The sequence below is a fragment of the Hirundo rustica genome, chromosome Z, assembly GCF_015227805.2.
Source record: "Hirundo rustica isolate bHirRus1 chromosome Z, bHirRus1.pri.v3, whole genome shotgun sequence".
Lineage (NCBI taxonomy): Eukaryota > Metazoa > Chordata > Aves > Passeriformes > Hirundinidae > Hirundo > Hirundo rustica.
The window spans coordinates 83,552,898-83,572,856 of NC_053488.1; the positions used below are offsets into that span (position 1 = coordinate 83,552,898).

General features: G+C 44.1%; 1 protein-coding gene across 5 annotated transcripts in view; it reads left to right on the forward strand.

The window, feature by feature from the left end:
* LOC120765113 (mitogen-activated protein kinase kinase kinase kinase 4-like) overlaps window positions 1-19,959 on the forward strand; it is a 93,706-nt gene that overhangs the window by 23,310 nt on the left and 50,437 nt on the right. For all 5 annotated transcript variants that reach the window (XM_040089449.2, XM_040089450.2, XM_040089451.2 and 2 more), the window contains exons 3-7: window positions 6,755-6,811; window positions 12,692-12,817; window positions 13,590-13,700; window positions 15,572-15,662; window positions 17,633-17,763. In XM_040089449.2, coding sequence (XP_039945383.1) covers window positions 6,755-6,811; window positions 12,692-12,817; window positions 13,590-13,700; window positions 15,572-15,662; window positions 17,633-17,763 — 516 coding nt within the window. The remainder of the gene's footprint in view (window positions 1-6,754; window positions 6,812-12,691; window positions 12,818-13,589; window positions 13,701-15,571; window positions 15,663-17,632; window positions 17,764-19,959) is intronic.

A 19,959-nucleotide genomic window follows, 5' to 3' on the forward strand; every position in this document is an offset into this window, starting at 1 on the left:
GTTACTCTTTCTGTTGTTCACCACTGGCAAGGGTGATGTTTTTTAGTGTTTAGGTGATGTGCTTTGCTTTCCCTGGCAGCAAACATTTAGGGTTGGCTCTGAAGGCAGGGTTAAGTTGGAGTCTGTCAGGCAGTCCTGTTCCAATGTGAGGGACTGTGCCTGGTGCTCTCTAGTCTTGTATTGTCTGAGAGCAGCAAAGGACCTTCGTGTTGCCTCGAGTTGATCTCAGGAGCTGGTACTGAGTCTGCTGTGAACTCTTCCTCTCTTTAGTACGGTTAATGGCAGCAAAACTATCCAGAATCTGGTAAAGGAGCGTGGGGAAGAGGAAATGCAGTATTTGGCTATGCTGCCCAAGTGGTGTAGGGTGAGACTTGGGTCTGTCTAGAAATTTTTTGGCAGCTGTGGGGGTGAAAGGGCAAATCCACATGGCCAGCACTGCAGCTGGGTTGTGGTTTGATGGCAGTCCCTGCATCCCGCACTTGCTGGCATGAAAGGAGTCACAAGGAAAGAAAGGTGTGCTCCAGCTGGGAGATGGAGGCAAGGCTACCCTAGAGGTGACCTGAAACAGCTTCCAAAATCTCAGTGTCTCCCAGTATGACAAAGAAGAAAAATTCCCTAGGAGAATACAATTCTTTGATTTACAGCCCTGAAATACAACAGCCGTCCAGAGCTGGTGTGACAAAAGTACCACCAAAACTTTATAATGTCAGTCAGAGGAGGCCTTCTGTAGCCTGAGTTGTGTGATTAAAAGAATGAAGCTGTAATCATAATAATAGCTATGTTCCCACCTGGCTAGTGTTCTGAGCTCTTGGGGGTTAGGAAAAAAAAAAGATTTTGTGAAACTGGTGCCCATCTGTCCAAGACATTTATGGTTTGGGGGGGTTTTATGCATTTTTTTGTGTTTGGGTTTTTGGGGGTTTTTAAACTATCAGAGTTGATGTGGATTAGATGTCATAGCCTATGAAGAAATGGATTGTTCCTGAAATCCAGTGCTAGTATTCAGTGCACGACTTACTCTGAACTTCGCCTTGGGCCATTAACTTACAAAAACAAGCTATAAGCTCTAAATTACTTCTTCTTGGAATATATTCCTGTCCTTTCAAGTTTTGCATTGCTGCTGTATTTTTAGCTGAAGAGCTCCAACCACGACTACAGTGCGTTGTCTCACATGGTCGCAGTTGCTGAATTGAGATGTACGGACTGCTCTTGCTGATGGAGCTCACCTAAAAACTGCCTTCTCAGGTGACACAGCCCCAGGTGTGCAAGTCTTGGCCACTTCTTTACATCCTAAAGACTTTACACTTCTTTACATCCTGAGGGACAGCAGGATGCTTGTATGAGCAGACTTTTGCTGTAGAACAGTGGCTGTGTCTAAGCTGCAGCATAAGGGGCAGCATATCTGCAGGTTTTTTGTTTTTGGGGTTTTCCTCCCTGCCGTGCTGACCCACTGGGGAGCACGCTGCAGCTGCATGGGAGGCTGCTCCTGCCTGCCTGCAGTGTGAACAGGCAGAGCTCGTGTTCCCACTGGCTCTGGGGCTGGGGTTAGCAAACATTGCTCATCCCTTCTAAAGAGCTGGGTCTGAGCAGAAAAGTCCTGTCCGGGTGGAAAGGGAAACAGAAGGATCGTGACTTTGTTAAGGTCACGTGGAATAGGACATAGGGTTTCCTGGATCCCTATGCAGAGCATTGTTCACTCTGTGCATAATCTCTTAAAGGCTTTTCTTGTATTAGCAGGATGGAAAGGGTGGAGAGGAGAGGGCGAAAGGGTGTGGACTGGTCCCACAGGGGCCAGCAGGCTGAGCTGGCAAGCTGCCAGCAGCTGCAGGGCCACGCAGATTTACCCAAGACGGGCTCAAACTTCAAAGTTCATCAGTGCATTTTGAACAGGAAATCTGCTTGCTCGAGTTCACTTTCAGTGGGAGCTTGCAGCGACACAGCTGTGCCTTCACCTCGCTCCCAAAGGGCGGGTGGCCACAAGCTGCATCTGTTATCCCATGAGGAATGCTTCTGGTTGAGAAAGACCTTGACTGCCGAAGTCCCACACCTCCAACAGCCACATCTCGCTTTACTGTGCAAATCTTGACCATCCAGAGAAGGTCCCAAGAATTAAAATTGTGGTATCTACCAGCTTTTGCGATAACACGGGCAAGCAGCGCTGTGATGGGTCACCCAGGAGTCCCATGCCCTATGCTAGTGCTGTGAGCTGATTGTGTCTGCTGTGATAGTAGTGTGTTTGTTATGAAATGGCCCTCTGTGGGGGCACAAAGGTGCAAACTGCGAAGTGTCCCGAGTTTTCTGGTTTTTTGGGAGGTGTCCCTGCACAGAGGCGCCTGACTGTGTCTCTGCTTTTTAAGGGAGGCACAAGCAGGGTGTTGCTTCTGGCTGCAGACAAGTAGACAATGACGTGGACAAGAGTAAGGACTTCTTGTGTGGTCAAATGCACCAGCTCTGTGCTGCACTGGTGTCCTGCAGCAGGCAGTCCCTGCCTTCCTCATGCACTTTCTCCTGCTGTGGTTACGTGGGGACAGCTCAGACAGGCCCAGAAACACGTGAACATTTATGAGTTTCTGCTGCCAAAAAGGAAGCCTGTGGTGGGACGGCCGTGGGCTGCCTTGGCACCGTGTGCAGCACTTAACTGGACAGCTGGCTTCTGCTGTCTGGACTTGCAATTGACCGCTCCAAATCTGTTGAATCCCGAGTGGGGAGAGAAGCTGATGGGAGCTGTTTCCCACCCCCAGGAGGAGAGATACGTGCAGGATCTTGGAGGGAAGCTGTCAAACCAAGCTCTCTGCATATGACTTGCCACCTTGTAATCTCATTGGGACCTTGGGTCTCTTCTTGTAATCATGGCCCAAGCCATGGGCTGTCCAAAATTGTTATTGGAACCTAACAGGAAAAGGTGTTGTACGTGACTGAATGCATCATTTTGTAGATATACTTAATTTGTGTAAAGCCCCTTTATCAGCTAATAGCTGGCTGCTAATGTTGACACTCTTGTTTGATGTAAATAGAGAAGTACATATCTTGACCCTTAGTAGAGGGCGTAGATAAGCAGTTCCTTTATCTGAGGTGAAAAGATAAGTGCACATTCAACAGAAATAACCCTGAGCTATCTGCCCTATTCCGTGTATCTCTCCCTGCAGAGATAATGCAGGGTTGGAGCTCATCAGAACCAGATCTTTGGCGTAAAGCATCTCCCGCAAATCTGGCTGCAATGAGCAGTCTGTAGATTTGAAAAATGTGTGTGCTGGCTTCGGGTTTGCTGAATGTTACTGTAGTGACTAACTGGCAACTACAGCAGACTTTGTGCGGAAATATTTTCTGGAGGAGACCAGGAATTTAGCTGGACTCAAAGCTAATCGGAGAATTTTTTCCAACTTGGATACCTCATCAAAATGAAGGGTGGAACTTCAATTTTAGAGAGTCGTTGAGCCTCAGAATTGTTCATGTCTAAGCTCGTGTATGAGGTTGATAGAGTTTGATGTTATACTCCTGAGTAGGAATATGGGTGTTGCAGATGGCTGTTGGATGTTTTGACTACATTCTCCAGAGCTCTTATACTGAGCATTTGGGTGAAAGCTGAAACGTTTTATTAGGGAAACCAGCCCATTGACCATTCCAGCCCTCTGCCCAGTTTCTGGGGAAACGTGCAGTGCAGGGTCTTGAATCACAGCAGGCTGAACTCCAGTGATCTGGAGAGGATGGGCAGTGGCTGAGTGAACAGAGGGCTGGGAGGGCAATGCCTCTTGTCCTTCTTCCCATTTCAGATTAAATCAATAAGGATGAACTTGAGCATGTCTTGTCACTGGAAGTAAGTGAATAATTTGATCTCATTTGGTTGGGAAACAGTTAAAACAGCCAGTTTGCTCCTAGAACCTTTAAACAAAAATCAAGACACCACTTTTCTCAAAACAATTCACACATGCTTAGCTTGGTGGCTTCAGCAGAAGCAGCAATGTGAGAGTTCTCATGAACTCTGGCTAACCTCTGAGATTTATTGATAAATGAAAAGAATAAGGGACCAGCACTGAAATCTTTCCTTCCTAAGGCATTACTTTCTGTCTCTTAGCAAGAAGCCCAGGGCTGGGTTCAGGATGTTTACTGCTTTTAGAGATGTTAAGGAAAATTGACACCAAACAGTTTAAAAGACCAGTATTGAGAAATCTGTGATTTTTGGTCTGCCAGCACAGTCATAGTCCGTGCCTTAGTGCAGGAGCAGGATTGAGTTGTGCATCTTAGTTAACAGGGACACATTTTTTGAGCAAAGGTGAATCACAGCCCACAAAACAAAAGGACTTGCTGTTTACTTTCCCATAAATACTGATTTTACTGATTTTCCAAACTTTTTTTTTTTTTTTGGGGGGGGTGCGCGGTGGAGTGGGGTGGTGTTTAGTATTCACTTTTATAGTGCTAAGTGAGAGCAGCAGGTTTTACATACAGCGGAAATAACTGTGGCTGCAAAATAACCAGTATCTGTTATACAGAGGGACAATTTGACTGGGAGTTATGCTTCAAAACTGAATGCCAAGCCTTTCCCTCTTCCTAATTCTGATGAATATTCAGATGCAGTATTAGTACTGATAATTTTTTTCAATAAAGAGGCAGGTTTCCATGCTTTCACAGTTAAGAAAATCAGTCTTGGTCCTTTGCAGAATGTACAGCAGTCCATGGGAGACCCCTGTTTTCCATGGGCTGGTCACCTGGGGTGTGGTGTCCGGAGACATGGAGCTACCAGCGTGCTTGTCTCCAGACAAACTCTGGGGTGAAGACAGTGTGGCTGTGCTTTGGGGAATGGCCTCTTCCCCATATTGCCAAGACATTCCATGGGAATGGGAACATTTGCAGACAATGGCTCCAAGAGAGGAGCTGTGGCTGTGCAGAGGAGGCTTGCTGACCAGCGTTGGTGAGCCAACACCAGCATCCTTTGGGCTGGTCACTGCCCATCCACACTCACCCATTGGGGCCTGTGTCACCTCGGGAGAGTGTGCCCTATATGTCTTCTTCCTGAGGTCTGTGCTGATATGTAGATTCTATCATTCTACTTCATGAGAAAATGCTTTGCAATCCCAGGAGTGCTTCCATGGAAAGAGTACACTTATAAATATAGAAAAAACTCAGCAGGGTTTAGTTTTTTGTAAAAGAAAACATGACTGTGACATATTGCCTGAGAATGGGGAATCATTTTTCTTTGATGCAAAATTGCTTAGTCTTAGAAATAACAATTGTGTGCACTTTTGTGCAGATAGAACCTGGATTTTAAAATTACATCAACCCAGCTTTTAATTTTGCGGGTGTAAATTGCACCTGCAAATCATTTTGTCTGCAAACTGCAGCATTTCATATTTGATTTCCTGATTGCCACTGGCTTCCCTAACTGGTGTCAGTTAGGTATTTTGATATACAGCTTTGCAGGCACTGCTATTTCAGGAACAAAATTGCGGTCTCAAAGCTTCAAACCTGTTTCTGAACATCTGATGGAAGTGAGGAGCTAGGATGTACAGCAAACCCACTGTATATTCAAATATTTTGATACTATCTTCCAGTGTGAGGTAAGTGCTAGTTATCATGGTGAAAGACTTCATCTGTGGTATCTGTTGAGCAACTTGACCTCACCAAAGCAAGAAACTGCAACTGACAGCAAGATTCACAGTTGTGTTCATGATGCCTGTTCTTGTGAATCACATTTTGTCGATCTCACAGCAAGTTTGCTCTTTTAATAGCTTTATTTCCTGTTAGCTCCCTTTACCTAGCTGTGTTTTCAAAACCAAAGTTATTACCTAGCCTGAAGTTACCAGTTGTCTGGTGTTTAAAAGTGACTGTGGGGTGTGGGCATTTCATAGTGAACTGTCTGAATGTGTAGAGACCCACACAGTCAAAGTCCTGGGTTAGTTCCTACCCACTGCCGCAGATGACGTTTTTAAATTCAAAGCTCCTGCATGTTTTTGGGGAATTAGCTGAGATACTAGCTGAGTAGTAGCTGAGATGTAGTTAACTCAGCTGCAGTAAGAATTAGAAAAACTAAGCATTTTGAAGTAAAAACCATTAAAAAATGGGGGGGGGGGGGGAAGGCAAAAACGTGCATAGAGCTTTAGTTTCTTGGCAGCCACATAGAGGTTGCCAGATTGATGTACTGAACTCAGGGTTTTGTCTTTACCCTGGGGTATGCTAGGACATGTCACATGTCAGAGGTGAAGGTGGTGACAGAGCCAACTGCCCAATGCCTTCCAGCTTCCCTGGCATGCCTCAGCCTTGGATGGCAGGACAGGAACGTGGCTCTTGTTCAGACATTCTGAGACTGTGCTGACATTTCCTAGAAGAGAAAGCTTAAGGGCTGGCATAACCTGTTGAACAGAGGTTAGATGGAGACCCCATGTTGTGCTGTGAGAGCAGAGGTCTCCCAGCATTGCTGCTTCCTTTGTGCTAAAGGGAAATTCAGCCCTGGAGAGGTAACTCCGTTAAATTCAGAGCACAGTAAGGATGTGGCTCTGATAACACACCACTAGACTTCACATTGGTAGTTTTGTGTTGCTGGAAGGTTGTTTGGTACATAGAATCATAGAACAGCTCAGGTTGGAAGGGATCTTTTAAAGGTCACCTAGTCCAGCCCCCTTGCAAGGAGGAGGGACATCAACTAGAACATTGCTTTGAACATGATTGAAAGCAATTAGTCAAACCTAGTTGTTATAGACCTAATTTGTTGATGTATTCATAGTTTGTCAACATGTTTACTTAGTGTCGTCTGTTATTTTAACAGGGTCGCCATGTTAAGACTGGGCAGCTGGCAGCAATCAAAGTGATGAATGTTACTGAGGTGAGTGCAAAACCAAAATTAATAAGGTCATTGTTAAGCAGCAAGGAAAAAGAAATAATCAGATCATGAGAAGGTGGACAGCTCATGAAAGATGATACACTGGTATAAATCATGGGTCCTGAGCACTGGTCTGTGTTTCATAAAGTACTGAGTGGTGTTAACACAACAATATCTTTTAAGTGTGGCTGGCCAATGGTGACAAAGCGATAAGGGGGTGCGTTGCCATATATTTTGGTGTTCAGTGATACCAAAGACAAGAGGTCCCTTTCTGCTTATTTCTAGTTGATTATCTGCTTTCAGATTGCAATCAAAAGATTTCCTGTACCCCTGCACTGCCTCTGCTGTGTTTCATTCCATCCTATCCCCTCATGTGCCAGCTGTTCCTCAGAGTAGTGCCCTGACAGCCAGCAAGCAAGAACATGTTAGAAATGCAAATGCAGTGGGGTTTTTTTGTGATCTGACAGATGAGGGAAGGAGACAGTTTAATTGGCACTGTCCCTACTCACATTTATAAATGGGTGTCATTGCTGGAACAGGGTGTTGAAAGTTGCTAAATACAGGATCTTGCCTCTCCTTTTAAGAGCACCTACAGTGGAGGAGCAGCTTACCACCTGGAGACCACATAAACCTGAGCCCCAGGAAGGCTGGGGAGACTCCTTGCTTCTTCCTCTTGAGTTTCCTAGAAGTCTGATTTGGTAGGATGCACTCAGACTCACTGAAGACCAGCTCCCTGTTCTGTCACTCTGGCACTGTGGATATGGAGAAATCCAGCTCCTCTTGCGATATAATGGAAGGGTTTCATCTGAAATCTGAAAAAAAACCCCAACAAGCCAAATGCTCTGAATCCTTTGGGCCGGATCTGCCAGTGGTTCATCTACACAAGTTGTTTGGACAAGCACCAGCAAGCCTTGCCTGCATTTTCATGTGTCTTTTCATTGTCTTGAAAGGCAGCAGACCAAGTTCGTGTCTGCGTTGGTCCTGCCACATAGAACAGGTCCAGGACAGTTCTCTCTTTTGATGGTGTGGGAATCCAGCCCTGAGCAGCAAATGGTCTGAACTTGGATGCTACTGTAATGTGCAAAGCACATCCAAGGGCTTGTTTTACTATGGCTGCTGTTTGTACAGTAGGTGTGTGTAGCTGCCTTGTAGTTTTTATACTGAGGAGAATGGGGGTTTTTTTAAATGAGAGCTACTTTAGATCGGTGGGATTTCTGCTTTTAGGTCTGTAGGTACATATATCATCAGGTGCTTTGGCTTTAAAAAAGGGCAGTCACCAAACATGAGGCTGCTGGACTTTGGAAGGGAGACCAAATACAGATTGCACGACAGTCAGATTCCTGAGATGAGAGCACCTCCCTGCCTTGACAGAGGAGGATCCTGCCACAGGCTCGGAAGTTATCCAGATCCCCTTTCCTGTTTTGCTGGGTCAGTCAACAGTGTGTGAGGACTGGTTAAAGGTGTAACTTGTGGGTTGTCATGTTAACACCAGTGACAATCCCCTCCTTGATGAAACAATTGTAGAAAAGGCTGCAGAAAGGGAGTCTCGGAAAGCAAGAACCCCTGTGCTGTACATAACATAGTTTCCTTTGTATGCAAGCAACGAACTGTAGCATCCAGTAATGCCTACTTACTTGCAAACAAAATTTAAAGAGAGGACAACTATATGCTCCTGCTTCAGGAATCACCTTAGTAGACTTGCAGGATTCTGAGAAGAAAACAAAGCTGTTCAGGTCTGATTTGCCACAGGTGACAGAGTCACATCATGCTGGGACATCTGTCCTGTTGTTTGAGGGGCAGTGATAGCAGGTCATGCTGTTTTCACATTGAGACCCTTCATGGGAAGGTGAGGAACGTGTTAGTGCAAAGGGGTTTTCCCTGGTGCTCTTCCCCCACTTAAATCCTGAACAATTTCAGCTCAGCTGTGGGTTCCAGCTCAACTCAAAGGTTCCTGCTTTCTGGCCTTGGCCTTGGGTGAATGCAGGGCTTTCTGCTCTTATTTCCACTTTCCTAATGAAGAGTTGGCTGTATTCCTGCTGCTAGGGCACAGGCTGGCATGTCTGGATGCAGTCACTTCTGCTACTTCTGCCACTTCTGTTCACCACAAGATTCTGATTCGTTCACCAAATCTACAGGCTTTCTTTTTCCAGTAAGAAGTCATTTCATCAGAACTTGCCTAACCAGCTCCAGCTGTGATTGTTCAGATCTGGGGCACTCCGAGAGCTCAGCAAATCTGCCCTTTGCTGTCGTGAGCTGTAGCCCCAGGCTGGTTTCTTAAGAGCGGCAGCAGGATGCTGTGGTCATTGTGGGATCCTCTGGACATCTGTCAGGAAGTGCTGCTGTATTGAGTTGCACGGGGGGGTGGGGGGAGCCCTTTGAAATGGTTAAAGGGGAGCTGATGGCAACGTGAGCTCCTGTGCCGCTCCATGCAGGCTCTGCTTCCTGTTTTTTGACAGAGCCAGACAAGCAGTGTGCTTGCAGAGGGACTGGATTCTTGTCGCTTGTCTCTTCAGCTGTCGATGCAGGTGATCAAAGAGCTCTTTTCCAGCACATCATTCTCCATCTGTCTTTGCTTTCATTCTTTCTAGAGAGCAAAATAACATTTAAATGTGAAACTTGTTGTTAGACCTGCCCCAGTACTAAGGGGTCTTTTGGTGCAGTACTTAATCAGCTGATGATCTTGTTTCCATTTGTGGTCAGGGGCATGTGTTTTCTAGTTCTAATGCCATTGCAGATAGGCCCACATCCTCAAAAACAGCCTTTGATCATGAGCCTGTCATCTCTGTGCACGCAGCCATCTGTGCCCAGGAACGCGTTGGTTTGTGAAAGCAAACATCTTTCTGCACCTGCACATCTGTGAGCCTGTTTCCTTTCCTTGAGCAGCATTATTTATGAGCAGGTTTGTAGACCCCTGAGAAATGGGGCTGGTGGTAATGCTGGCAGGAGGGGTGGTAGAAAGTGGAAATTCTGAGTGTGGGCATGCACCGAGAAGCTGAGGGTGTTTTTGTCCCCAGTCACCGTGCTTGAAGGACGCACGCAGCACTGAGGCTTAGCAAGTCTGGGTTCAGTTCCTGGGCAGGCCTCATGACATGGCCCATGAGGCACAATCACTCACGTTTACCCTTCTGCCTTGGTTTTTCCATGGCAGAGAGGGTTTTTTCCCAAAATTTACCGCGGCACTGGGAAGCCAGAGTGCATTTGTTTGTGAAATGCCCAGCTGCTGTCCTGTGTAGCCCTTTGCCTTGCAGACTGACTGGCACCTGAAGCTCAGCCCGCTGTCTGCTCCAAGTAGCGTCTCCCCAGGGCACTCAGCCATACTGGGCAGTGTCACTCGGGCCCTGTAGGCCAGGATGGGCAAGGGAAGGAGAAACAGGTGCAGGGAGAGATCAGGTTACCTTCAGGGTAAAATAGACACAAGAGAAGGCAGGAATTGCATCTCGCTGGTTCTAGGAAAGGAGCGTTATCCATGCGCAGCTCCTCTTGTTCTTGGCAGCAGGTGTGGAGAGGCCTGTGGAGTATCCCGCTTGTGCTCATGGAGAGCCATGTGCTTGTTTTTGTTTAAAAAACATGGAGGCGGAGGAATAGAAAGCACTCGGATAAGAGCTTTGCCAGCATGGTTCCAACATCCAGAAAATTAATTGGGTAAAGGAAGAAGAGTTGAAAAAGAGGCAGCAGCTGTAAGGAAGTGGTTGGGATCTTCCAGCTCCCAGAGGAGAACTTTGTGAATGCTACAGGCTGGTGCTGGATGCACAACAAGGGCTCCACCAGGGCAAATTTCTTGTAGGTAAGGCAGAATTAAAAACCCCAAACCCTTCACATCTGTAAATATTTTAAGTAACCTGGAGAAGGCCTTTACCAAAGATGAGTGTTGCCCCTCCACATGTTTGCAGAAGAAGTGGGCAGAGTGCCGGAGGGACAGCAGAGGAAGAAAGGAGTTCTCCCTGTTTGTTCCTCTTTCTGCCCTTCTTCCCTAAAGATCCAGAAGCTTGTGTGGATGACAGAACCCTTGTGGTCAGGTCCAGGATGACAGTTCCCATGTCCTTATTCTCTGTCTTCTCCTCTGCTTGTGTCCACCCTTTCGTGTGCAGTGTATGGAGTTCCAAAGGGAGTAGAGCCTTGTATCTGTCGGCACAAGCTCTCACCTTCCTTTGATTGTGCTCTGTCTGTGTGCAAAGAATCCTTCCACTGGAGGATTTCCTGCATGCAGTCTGGAGTCAGCTCCCGTTTCTCCTGGACACTCCACGTGCTGCCCTGGGCTACTCTTGAGCCTCACAAATTCAGTCATACAACATCCAGGGCTGTAGCAAGCCAAAGATGACGGGTCCTCCTGTCTCCCTAACTGCAAACAAAAGAAAAATGAGCTGTTTAGTATAATGTGTGTAACTTGGGAGACTGTGTTCAACAAAGACTGTTAAGAAACCTGCAATAGCTCATTTAGCTTCAACTCATTTTACATCTCCAAAGGCTTAAATACAGTTAGGCTTTGGTCTGGTAATGTGCCTCCTGGGTGTTGATGTTACTGGGGAAAACTTCCTGATCCCTTCTGTTGGGAATGATTTTTGTGTATTCAAGTTTAATAGGACATATCATAGGCATATTCTTGAGGGAATTTGGCTTTAGCCTGTCAGGCTTTAATGTGTTGCTCCAGGTAGAAAGGTCAATGTGTCTGGCTTTGTAAGCAATCCATTGTGGTGGTTAAAGGAAATGCTTCAATGACAAAACTGCTGGAAAATAGAGGAAAAGCACAAAAAGAAGTCCTTTGGGGCTGAGCTGTTCTTGCTCTCTCTTCTTTTTTTTTTTTTTTTCCCTTCAGCTAGTAAGTGCTGACTGGGATGTTTTGCAACAAAGTAAATTAATTTTCAAGTTTGTCGTACTCCTTTTAACTGATGCAAGGGTACCTTGCAGCACCACTCCTTTCCCATTAAAGTGAGTGAGATGGCAAAACCTCGGTGTGTTTCACTGCGTGTTGTGCACCGTAGCAAACCAGCTCTGTGGGGGCCTTTCCAAATCAGGCAGTTCTCTCTGAAAAAGGGCATCTCCTTCTAACATAATTATTGAAACTTGTGTTTCCACTATTTGTCTTATTTTGCACAGTGTTGTATGAGCAGAAGAGAACATCTGCCCTGGTGAGATTGAAACAAAGACAAGGGAAAACAGGCAGCTAGTGCCTGGAAGGTGATGTCCAGGGGTGTGTTAGCCCCCAGCATGCCAGGGGCTTCATGGATGGATTGATTTTAGGAGGGGGAGAAAGCCCACAGTCTAGATAGGACCTCACAGCTGTAAGGAAGGGACAGATCCTAACCCTGGCTTATGCTGGAGTTTAATTTTGTCCTCCTTGGCTTTGGTTTCCTCCCAGCAGGACCCTCCACAAGGCTGGGAAGACAAATTGTCTGATGTGTGCACTCAGTGCTTTGCCAAGTATTTAAGTAATGGAGTGTTAGGAATAATTTCATTTTTGTTCGAATCTGGGTAGTTTCTCTGAGACTAAATTAAACTAAATTTCTGCATGCAGAAACCATAAATGGGGGAGGCAATAGGTCCTGTCTAAGCTCCCTGAGGAGACAGTAGGCAATTTTTATGCCCATGTGGCGACTTTTTTGATTCTTTTGGTCAAGCCCTAGCATAATCCGTTGGTTTAGACCCATGGATCAGGATGATTTAGTTATCAATTTAAGAGCCCTCCATCAACTGCAGTCTCATAATTCCAGGGTAACTCTGGTCCCAACCTCCTGCTCACAGCAGGGTCAGCCATGGGATCAGACCAGGTTGCTCATGGTGCTTCCAGGTGGATGTTGAGGCCTCCAAAGAGAGAGTTTTCTTTGTAGCCCTGGGGCTCGGTGATTGCTGGTCACCTAAGGAACCTCCTGCTCTCTTTTGTTACAGAATGAGGAGGAGGAAATCAAGCTGGAGATAAATATGCTGAAAAAGTACTCCCATCACCGGAATATTGCTACATATTACGGGGCTTTTGTAAAGAAAAGTCCTGCAGGCCAAGATGATCAGCTCTGGGTAAGTGATTAGTGTCATTTCTGCTCATCAGATTTACAGCTTCTTCTTTAGAGCTCCAGCATGCTTGGCTTGGACTCCATCTCAGTGAAGCTCGGAAGTAATTGTTCTGAAGAATATCATCTAAAAGAGAAAAATTACTCCTCCCTAGACATCTTCCATCTCTATGATTTCCTTTGAGGATGGGCATAAAGTACGTTATGATTCTTGTGACTTGTGCTGTCATTCTGATTTGTTGCTTGAACCTTTTTTTTTCAAATTAAGTTCTTCTCCCTTTTTTTTTTTTTTTTTTTTAACTGAAGTGAATGGTCTTGTCCTTTTTGCCTTCTCTCGTTCCTATTGCTTTCCTCTCCTTTGGAAAATAAAAAAAGGAAGCAGAGGAATTGGCAATAAAGTAAAGAATAATGAATCCTCCAAATTTTGGCTGCAAGATTTTTGAAGCTCTGCAGCAAAATGAGGAATTTCAAATTTTTTTAAAAGTTCCCATGTTTTCCAGTGCTGTTACCTCTTGTTTTTCCAATTTTGTGTATACTAAAAGAGAAAAACTGTCTAAAACCTGCAATAGGAGGAAAGAACTATTGAGGGTTTTTTTTATTTATTTATCAGTGCATGCAATTCGGGAAATGAGATTTTGAGTCACTTGGCATGCGAGAAGGCCGTGTGTAGTTTGCCATGCCTGGGTTGTGGTGGAAGTGGGTGTTTGCAGGTGTTCTCTCTGCTGGCCCCCTGGCAGAACTGTGGTAAAGGTGCCCTCTGTGTGTTTGTCTCCCTGCAGCTGGTGATGGAGTACTGCGGTGCAGGCTCTGTCACTGACTTGGTAAAGAAGACAAAAGGGAACTGTTTCAAGGAAGACTGGATTGCTTACATCTGCAGAGAGGTTCTCAGGGTGAGTCCTGCCAAGCAGAGCTTCGCTGCTCATTTGCAGCCAAAAGGCCTTTCCAAGCCTTTGGTTGCTAAAATAGGTCACTAATGAGCATTATTGTTTAAAGGTTGTGATCCATGGGGCTCATGGGCTATGGTTCTTGAGTTCAGAAGAGCCCTGGGAGCCGGCATGATGGCTGCTTGACATCCCATATTGTTGTCGTTAATCCCGTTTTCTGTATGAAGAACAGAAAAGTTCTTTTTCCTATGGCAAATAGCCATCTTCTGAAATTACAGACACTGGGCACCTAGAAAAGTAAATAAATTTCCTGTTTTCAGTATGGCTGCCCTCTACATCAGGAGATGTTTCTGTTCAGTGCTTCAGCTGTTCATGCTTGTAAAATCTTTCTGTACATAATTCCTTTACCTGCACACACTCAGGGGTCTCTTTTCCACACTATTAGAAGCAGTGTTGACTAAACAGCATTCCAAAGTCTTAAAGGTGGCTCTCCTGAGACAGTATTCCCCAAGACAGATCTTGGGGTTATATTTCATTTTATGCAGGCTTAGGGCTGCTTTCCCCCCTCTCCCCTTCCCCCCCCTCCCCCCCCCCCCCCCCCTTTTTTTTTTTCTTTTCCTTTTTTAATTCTTCCCCTGGAAAGTACAGAGGATAAAACAATTCCCAAGTGTAATCTAGTGAAGCAGCCTGGAAAAAAATATGATGTTGGAGCCAGTCATTCTAAATTCAAAACCCATTACAGAGTGACTGATCTGTCTTCCCTTTAATAGAGTTTTACATCTTTTCTAAATAATGGTTAGGTAAATGTGTATTCTGGGAGTTGGAATTTAGATGGCTTGCTGAAGTAATGCTTGGATAGGGGTAGAGCTTTGTTTCTGGGGCATGGGAGTTGAGAAATGTGCTCAGCAGAGAATATTTGCCATCTTACAGGAATTTGGCACTCTTCTGTGGATTATGATCATTATATCTGGAAAGTGTGGGGAGTTCTTCTGCAAAAAAAAAACCCACCAAAAACCTTAATGGTGTGGTCACATTGTTCCTCACTGGTGTGGCTGTAATGTCTCTTCTTAAAGCAATTGGTGTTAAAACATTTGGTTTATGCTCATGCAGCTGACAACTGTAACAGCATGTTGGTAAAAGCAAGGGATTGGATTTAATCATGCTTGTTTCAAGACAAAATGGCCCAGTTGCACATGGATTGACAATGTTTCCTTCTGGAAAATTTACAAGCTGGGTGGAAACTCTGTTTGAAGCCATTAATGTTAGAGAGGCTAAGTGTTGTGAGTAAACCATCCCTGGATTACTATAATGGATTGTTTCAGTGTGTTCCTTTATGTCTGTGCTATTTCAGCCATGGGGAATTTTGAAATGCAGGAGGAAGACAGCAAATATTGGCTGATTGAAAACAATATTTGCTTTATTCAAAAAGAGGTCTGACATGGCATTTTTAACTTTCTCTAGTCCATTTACCACTGAATTTCTCGTGTTGTTGAATGCAAAATTTAGACCACTACAGCCAGCCAGCTGCTGTCTCTGGTCCTTGTACCGAGCATTCTGCTTTGCTCTTTTTCTCTTTTGTTTGCTTTTAGTATAGAGTGTAAGGAGTATCCCTTGATCCTGAGACAGAAGTTTAAAATATTGCTACCTTGTTCCTTCACACTTGACTCTAGAAATGCTCCACCACTGTCAGGCCTGTGGTGAAGAAGACAAACTTATGGTTGCTGTCCTCTCTCCTTCTTGAAAATGTTGCTAGTAACGTCTAAAGGACTTTCCTTGTGAATAAAGACTGAAAAGGTTGAAACTCTAAAAAGGCAACAACGCTGTACTCAGGGTAAGGTTAGGAAAAAAAGAATAAGGCAAATCTGGATTTCTTTTAGGGACTGGCACATCTTCATGCTCACCATGTCATCCATCGTGATATTAAAGGACAGAATGTTCTTCTCACAGAAAATGCAGAAGTAAAATTGGGTAAGTTTCCTTAAATGTGTGTTAGAAACCTGTTTGTCAAAATTTAAGATTTCCGTCTTGATTCAGAAAGAACTTTCAGTAACCTAAGTGCAGCATGTGTGCCAAGTATTATTAACGCTTGTGCTTACAAGGTGTCTGTAATGTAGAAAGAGTTGAAAACGTGTTCTGCAAGAGTGTCCCTCACAGCCTGAGGGCAATACAGGCAGTCACATACAGAAACAGCCCAGTAAGTCACAGCACCATCAGGCCTTCACTGAGGATCCTGGGATGCAAAAGAGTTCCAGAGTAAAAAAGTTGGGGGAACAAATTTTGCTAATCCATTTCTCTAAAGGAAGTGGTCTTAGAGGTTTGCATAAATCTGACAGTAGGTGGAATTACTCGTGTGTAAGGGCTACCACTGAATAAGTTATCTCTCATGAAAATTGGAGGGTTTACTCATTTCCATTTATTACTGTGACATGTCAGTGTTGACAACTTCTGACTTCCTAAAACTAAACTCAAGTATGTATCTCTCTTGAGGAGGGCATGTCTTTCATGTTTTGGAAAGACATCACAGGGATGTTTTTTAAAGGAGAAATCTCAAGGGAAGCACTTCTTACTTGTGATGATCTTCACAGTCCCTCTCTTTAACTGAAAAAATGCACTGTAGAGTTGGAAAACAACAAATAATAAACATGGCTTGTGGATGTGAGGTAGGATGTTTGGTTGGAGCAAGTAAAAAAAAAGTACTTTAAATCTCATTATGGTTTAACCTTGTGGCAAGAGCCTAGGTTCACTGAAGTCAAAGGGAGTTTTCTGTCAAATTAAATGAAGGCAGGATTTTGCTTGTAGTCCCTAATTCATATGTACTAATTGTTAACTGTCCCCTCTTAAAACAGGTAAGATGAGGTTGTTGTGTGTTTTTATAGTCTTGTATAGTTACTGCTCCCACCATTCTTCACATGGTTGACAAAACAGTTAAACCTTTCTAACTCTGGGTAAAGATGAAACGGATTTACTAAGTATAGTAATTTTAGAAAAAGAAGAAAAAAATGTTGTTTCCAGAAGATTTAGTTCATGTGTCTTAAGCCAAGAGAGCCAAGAGGTTCTCAATTCAATTCTATTCCACCTCAGTGTGAGAGTGTTCACTTCCACCAGGAGCACAGAGCGCAGAATGATCCCAAAGGTCAGGTCCACCTTCTTGGAGAAGGTTTGCTAAGCAGGCGCATGAAATTATAGCACTACAAATGTTTTTGGTTTGCAGATAATCTTCAAGGAGGCAACATCAATGAGAAAATTTGCTCTTTGTTGGTAACTACAGGGCTGTCTCCTTTCAGTCCTTCTCTTCCCCCTTCATTTGTCGCCTCTGTGAATATCACTCCAGTGCTATCCCAGTGGATCCAGTTTGTATATCTTGGGGTTTTGTTCAAACAGAAACGCAATCACATAATTATTGGTTGTATGGACCCTTTTCATATTTGAACAAAAAACATTTTGCTGTACAGTCCTTCTGAAAGTATCACCCTTTCCAGCACAAAGAGAACCACACAATTCTCTCATTATAACGATCTAAGGTGAGAATAAAATATGGTAGTGCTTTCCAGCTTTCACAAGTGTCTATATCAGACACATCCAAGTTTTCCTTGTGTGTAGATACTATTTTTTCTTTTGGTTTAGTTGAAGACTTTGAGTCCTACTCAATGTAGCATTTAAATTAAGCAACAATTATTCCATAATGTCTTGTAGAGCAATTCCTCTTGCTGTAACCCACCAGGCAGATTTAGCATGTTTATTTAATTCTTCTGTCAAAAAGAATTGAAAAAAAGAGGCAGTTCAATTTCAATTATTGGATAAGACGTACTGGAGGAGGTCAGATTTCGTATGTATTGTAGCCCAAAGGTTTGGTGTTGTAAACAGTGTAAAAGTGACCAAGCACATGCCATGTGGATACAACTTTCTGCTGATTTCTTTATCTCTTCTTGGCTTTTCAGTGGATTTTGGTGTAAGTGCTCAGCTGGACAGGACTATTGGGAGGAGAAACACATTTATTGGCACCCCGTATTGGATGGCACCCGAGGTCATTGCTTGTGAGGAGAACCCAGATTCTACGTATGATTACAGAGTAAGTGTTAAACACTTCATAAGGTGAGAAAACATGTGGGTTATCGCTGAAATCCTGCTCATTTGAAAAGTTCAAACTTCCTGCCTTTTAAACCACAGTAATACTAGAACTGTACAAGCAGAAGTATTTGTAATATGTGGGTGGAAGCTCTTTTCAAGAGTGAAGTTTCACTGTGAGTATTTTTTTCTGAATTTTTAATACATGAAATACACTTTCACAAACTTCTCTGCAATAAAAAAGTACTAATAAAGTTGCAGGTCTGGATTGAAATGAAAGGAAGAGAGGAGTTCCAGAGAATACCTGAAGTAGTGTAATATTAATATGGCAAGCTCTGCACTGTGGTTTTGCTCCGTACTCAGCTGTGAATCCTGAGTTAATTGGCAGTAATTAGTATCCCTTTGCTCATTCATGAGCATGTGTCTGCAAGTGGTTTCCCATCCCAGAATGATTTCTGGTCAGTGGCAGGGTGGCTGGGGTGAGAAGGCACAGAATTTCCCGTGTTTCAGTTTGTGGGCTTTGCCTCTTGTCCTTGCCATGCAGAATGTTTTCCAGGGATGGCTTTCTGAGCAGGTGTCTTCTCGGTGACCCTACAGTCACTCTGTTAGTTCAGGTGCTTTCTCCATTGCACCTCTCCTTCCAGTTGTGGCTTCAGAAATATTTATGAGAAGAACCTGCTATTGCTTCTGTATTTTAATGACTCAGAGGCTGTGATTCTCCCTTGCTGAGACCTTCTCTGCTGCACTGGCCCAATGAGGTCATGTTGTGTGTGTCAGTCATGACTAAACAATATTTATTTTTTCAATACCATGCCAATCTTCTACTGAAACATCAAAAAGTTAATCTCTTGTCTTCATTCCCTGACCCCATTTGATTTTCTTCTCCAAATGTCTGCATACCAGAAGGTATAATTATAAAGAATGTCCACCCCTAATTCTTGAGCTTTCTTTGCCTACAGTAATAATCCTGGTTTGTCTGCTTCCAAATAGATACTGCAGATATTAGTTTAAAACGGGTCAGCAGAGGGTTTTGGAAGCACTTCTGCAAACAGTGCTGTGAGTCAGAAGGTGGAACAGAGCTGGTCTTTCCCACAGAGACTTACACCTGACAGGATGGGCTAAGTAGCAGGAAGCTACTCTGTAACTTCTTGCTCTTCAAAAAAAAAACCAACCCAAGCGAACTGAACCAGACAAAGCAAGTACAAATATATCCACATAAATATGTTTGTATACACACTGAGCTTTGCAAACACTGCTGTCATACACCCTTGCACCCATCTGGAGCCTCTCAAGCTTTGTAACTCCAAACCAAAATTCCTTGTAGCCTGGATGTTTTTCTCGCTGTCCTCAAAACCTCCAGTGCTGCCACTTGAAGACTCTTAATTTTCAGTCATTTACTTAATAACAAGTCAGGATCGTGGACCGATGAAATTCCCCCAAGTTTTGTTGCTGAATCCCTCCACAAACTGTGATGTGAATTGGCTTGCAGCTTGTATGAAAGAGTTCAGAGCAGCTGGACTGAGAGGACTCTGTTGATAAAATTAGATTTAGAGTGTGGGGCTGGGTATGAGCGGCTATTCATGTAACAGTTTATTCCTTCTAATATTTGAAGGTTTTCTGACATTGTTTTTTAAAAGATAAGTTTTAGAGAAGCTCTGCATGTTGGTTTGGCCACGTGCCTCTCATTTGGCTACATTTAGATGCAAAAAATAGTGCAATAGTGCACATGATTAATCAAGTGGAAACATGTGAAGTTTTTACAGCCGCTGATGGGGGTTGCAATTTACCTTCCATGATCCAAACCTGGCCCTTGGTATCCAGATCAGCGGATAAAGATAACTCCACTCTGATAACTGAGCTGAACATACACTGTGGCATAAATCTGACTGTACTCTTCTCTCATGTGCCCAAAAATATGTGACTAGAGACTTTGTACAGAAAAAGTCAGACCCCAAGGCCTAACTATAATTCATGTTCCATCAGTGTAGAAGCTCAGCAATGACTGCTCTGAAATAAGCATTAACACCAAGAATTATTGTTGGCCAGAAGGAGAAGTGTGAGGCACTGCTCTGTCTTGCTGCCTCATGGAAACAGATTTAAGACATATATTTAAAAAGTGCCACTATGTTCTGTCTGGCTCTTGTTTTTTGAATGTGGAAGGTCTGCATTTTGGGGCTTGCTGCTTAAATGATGGATCAGC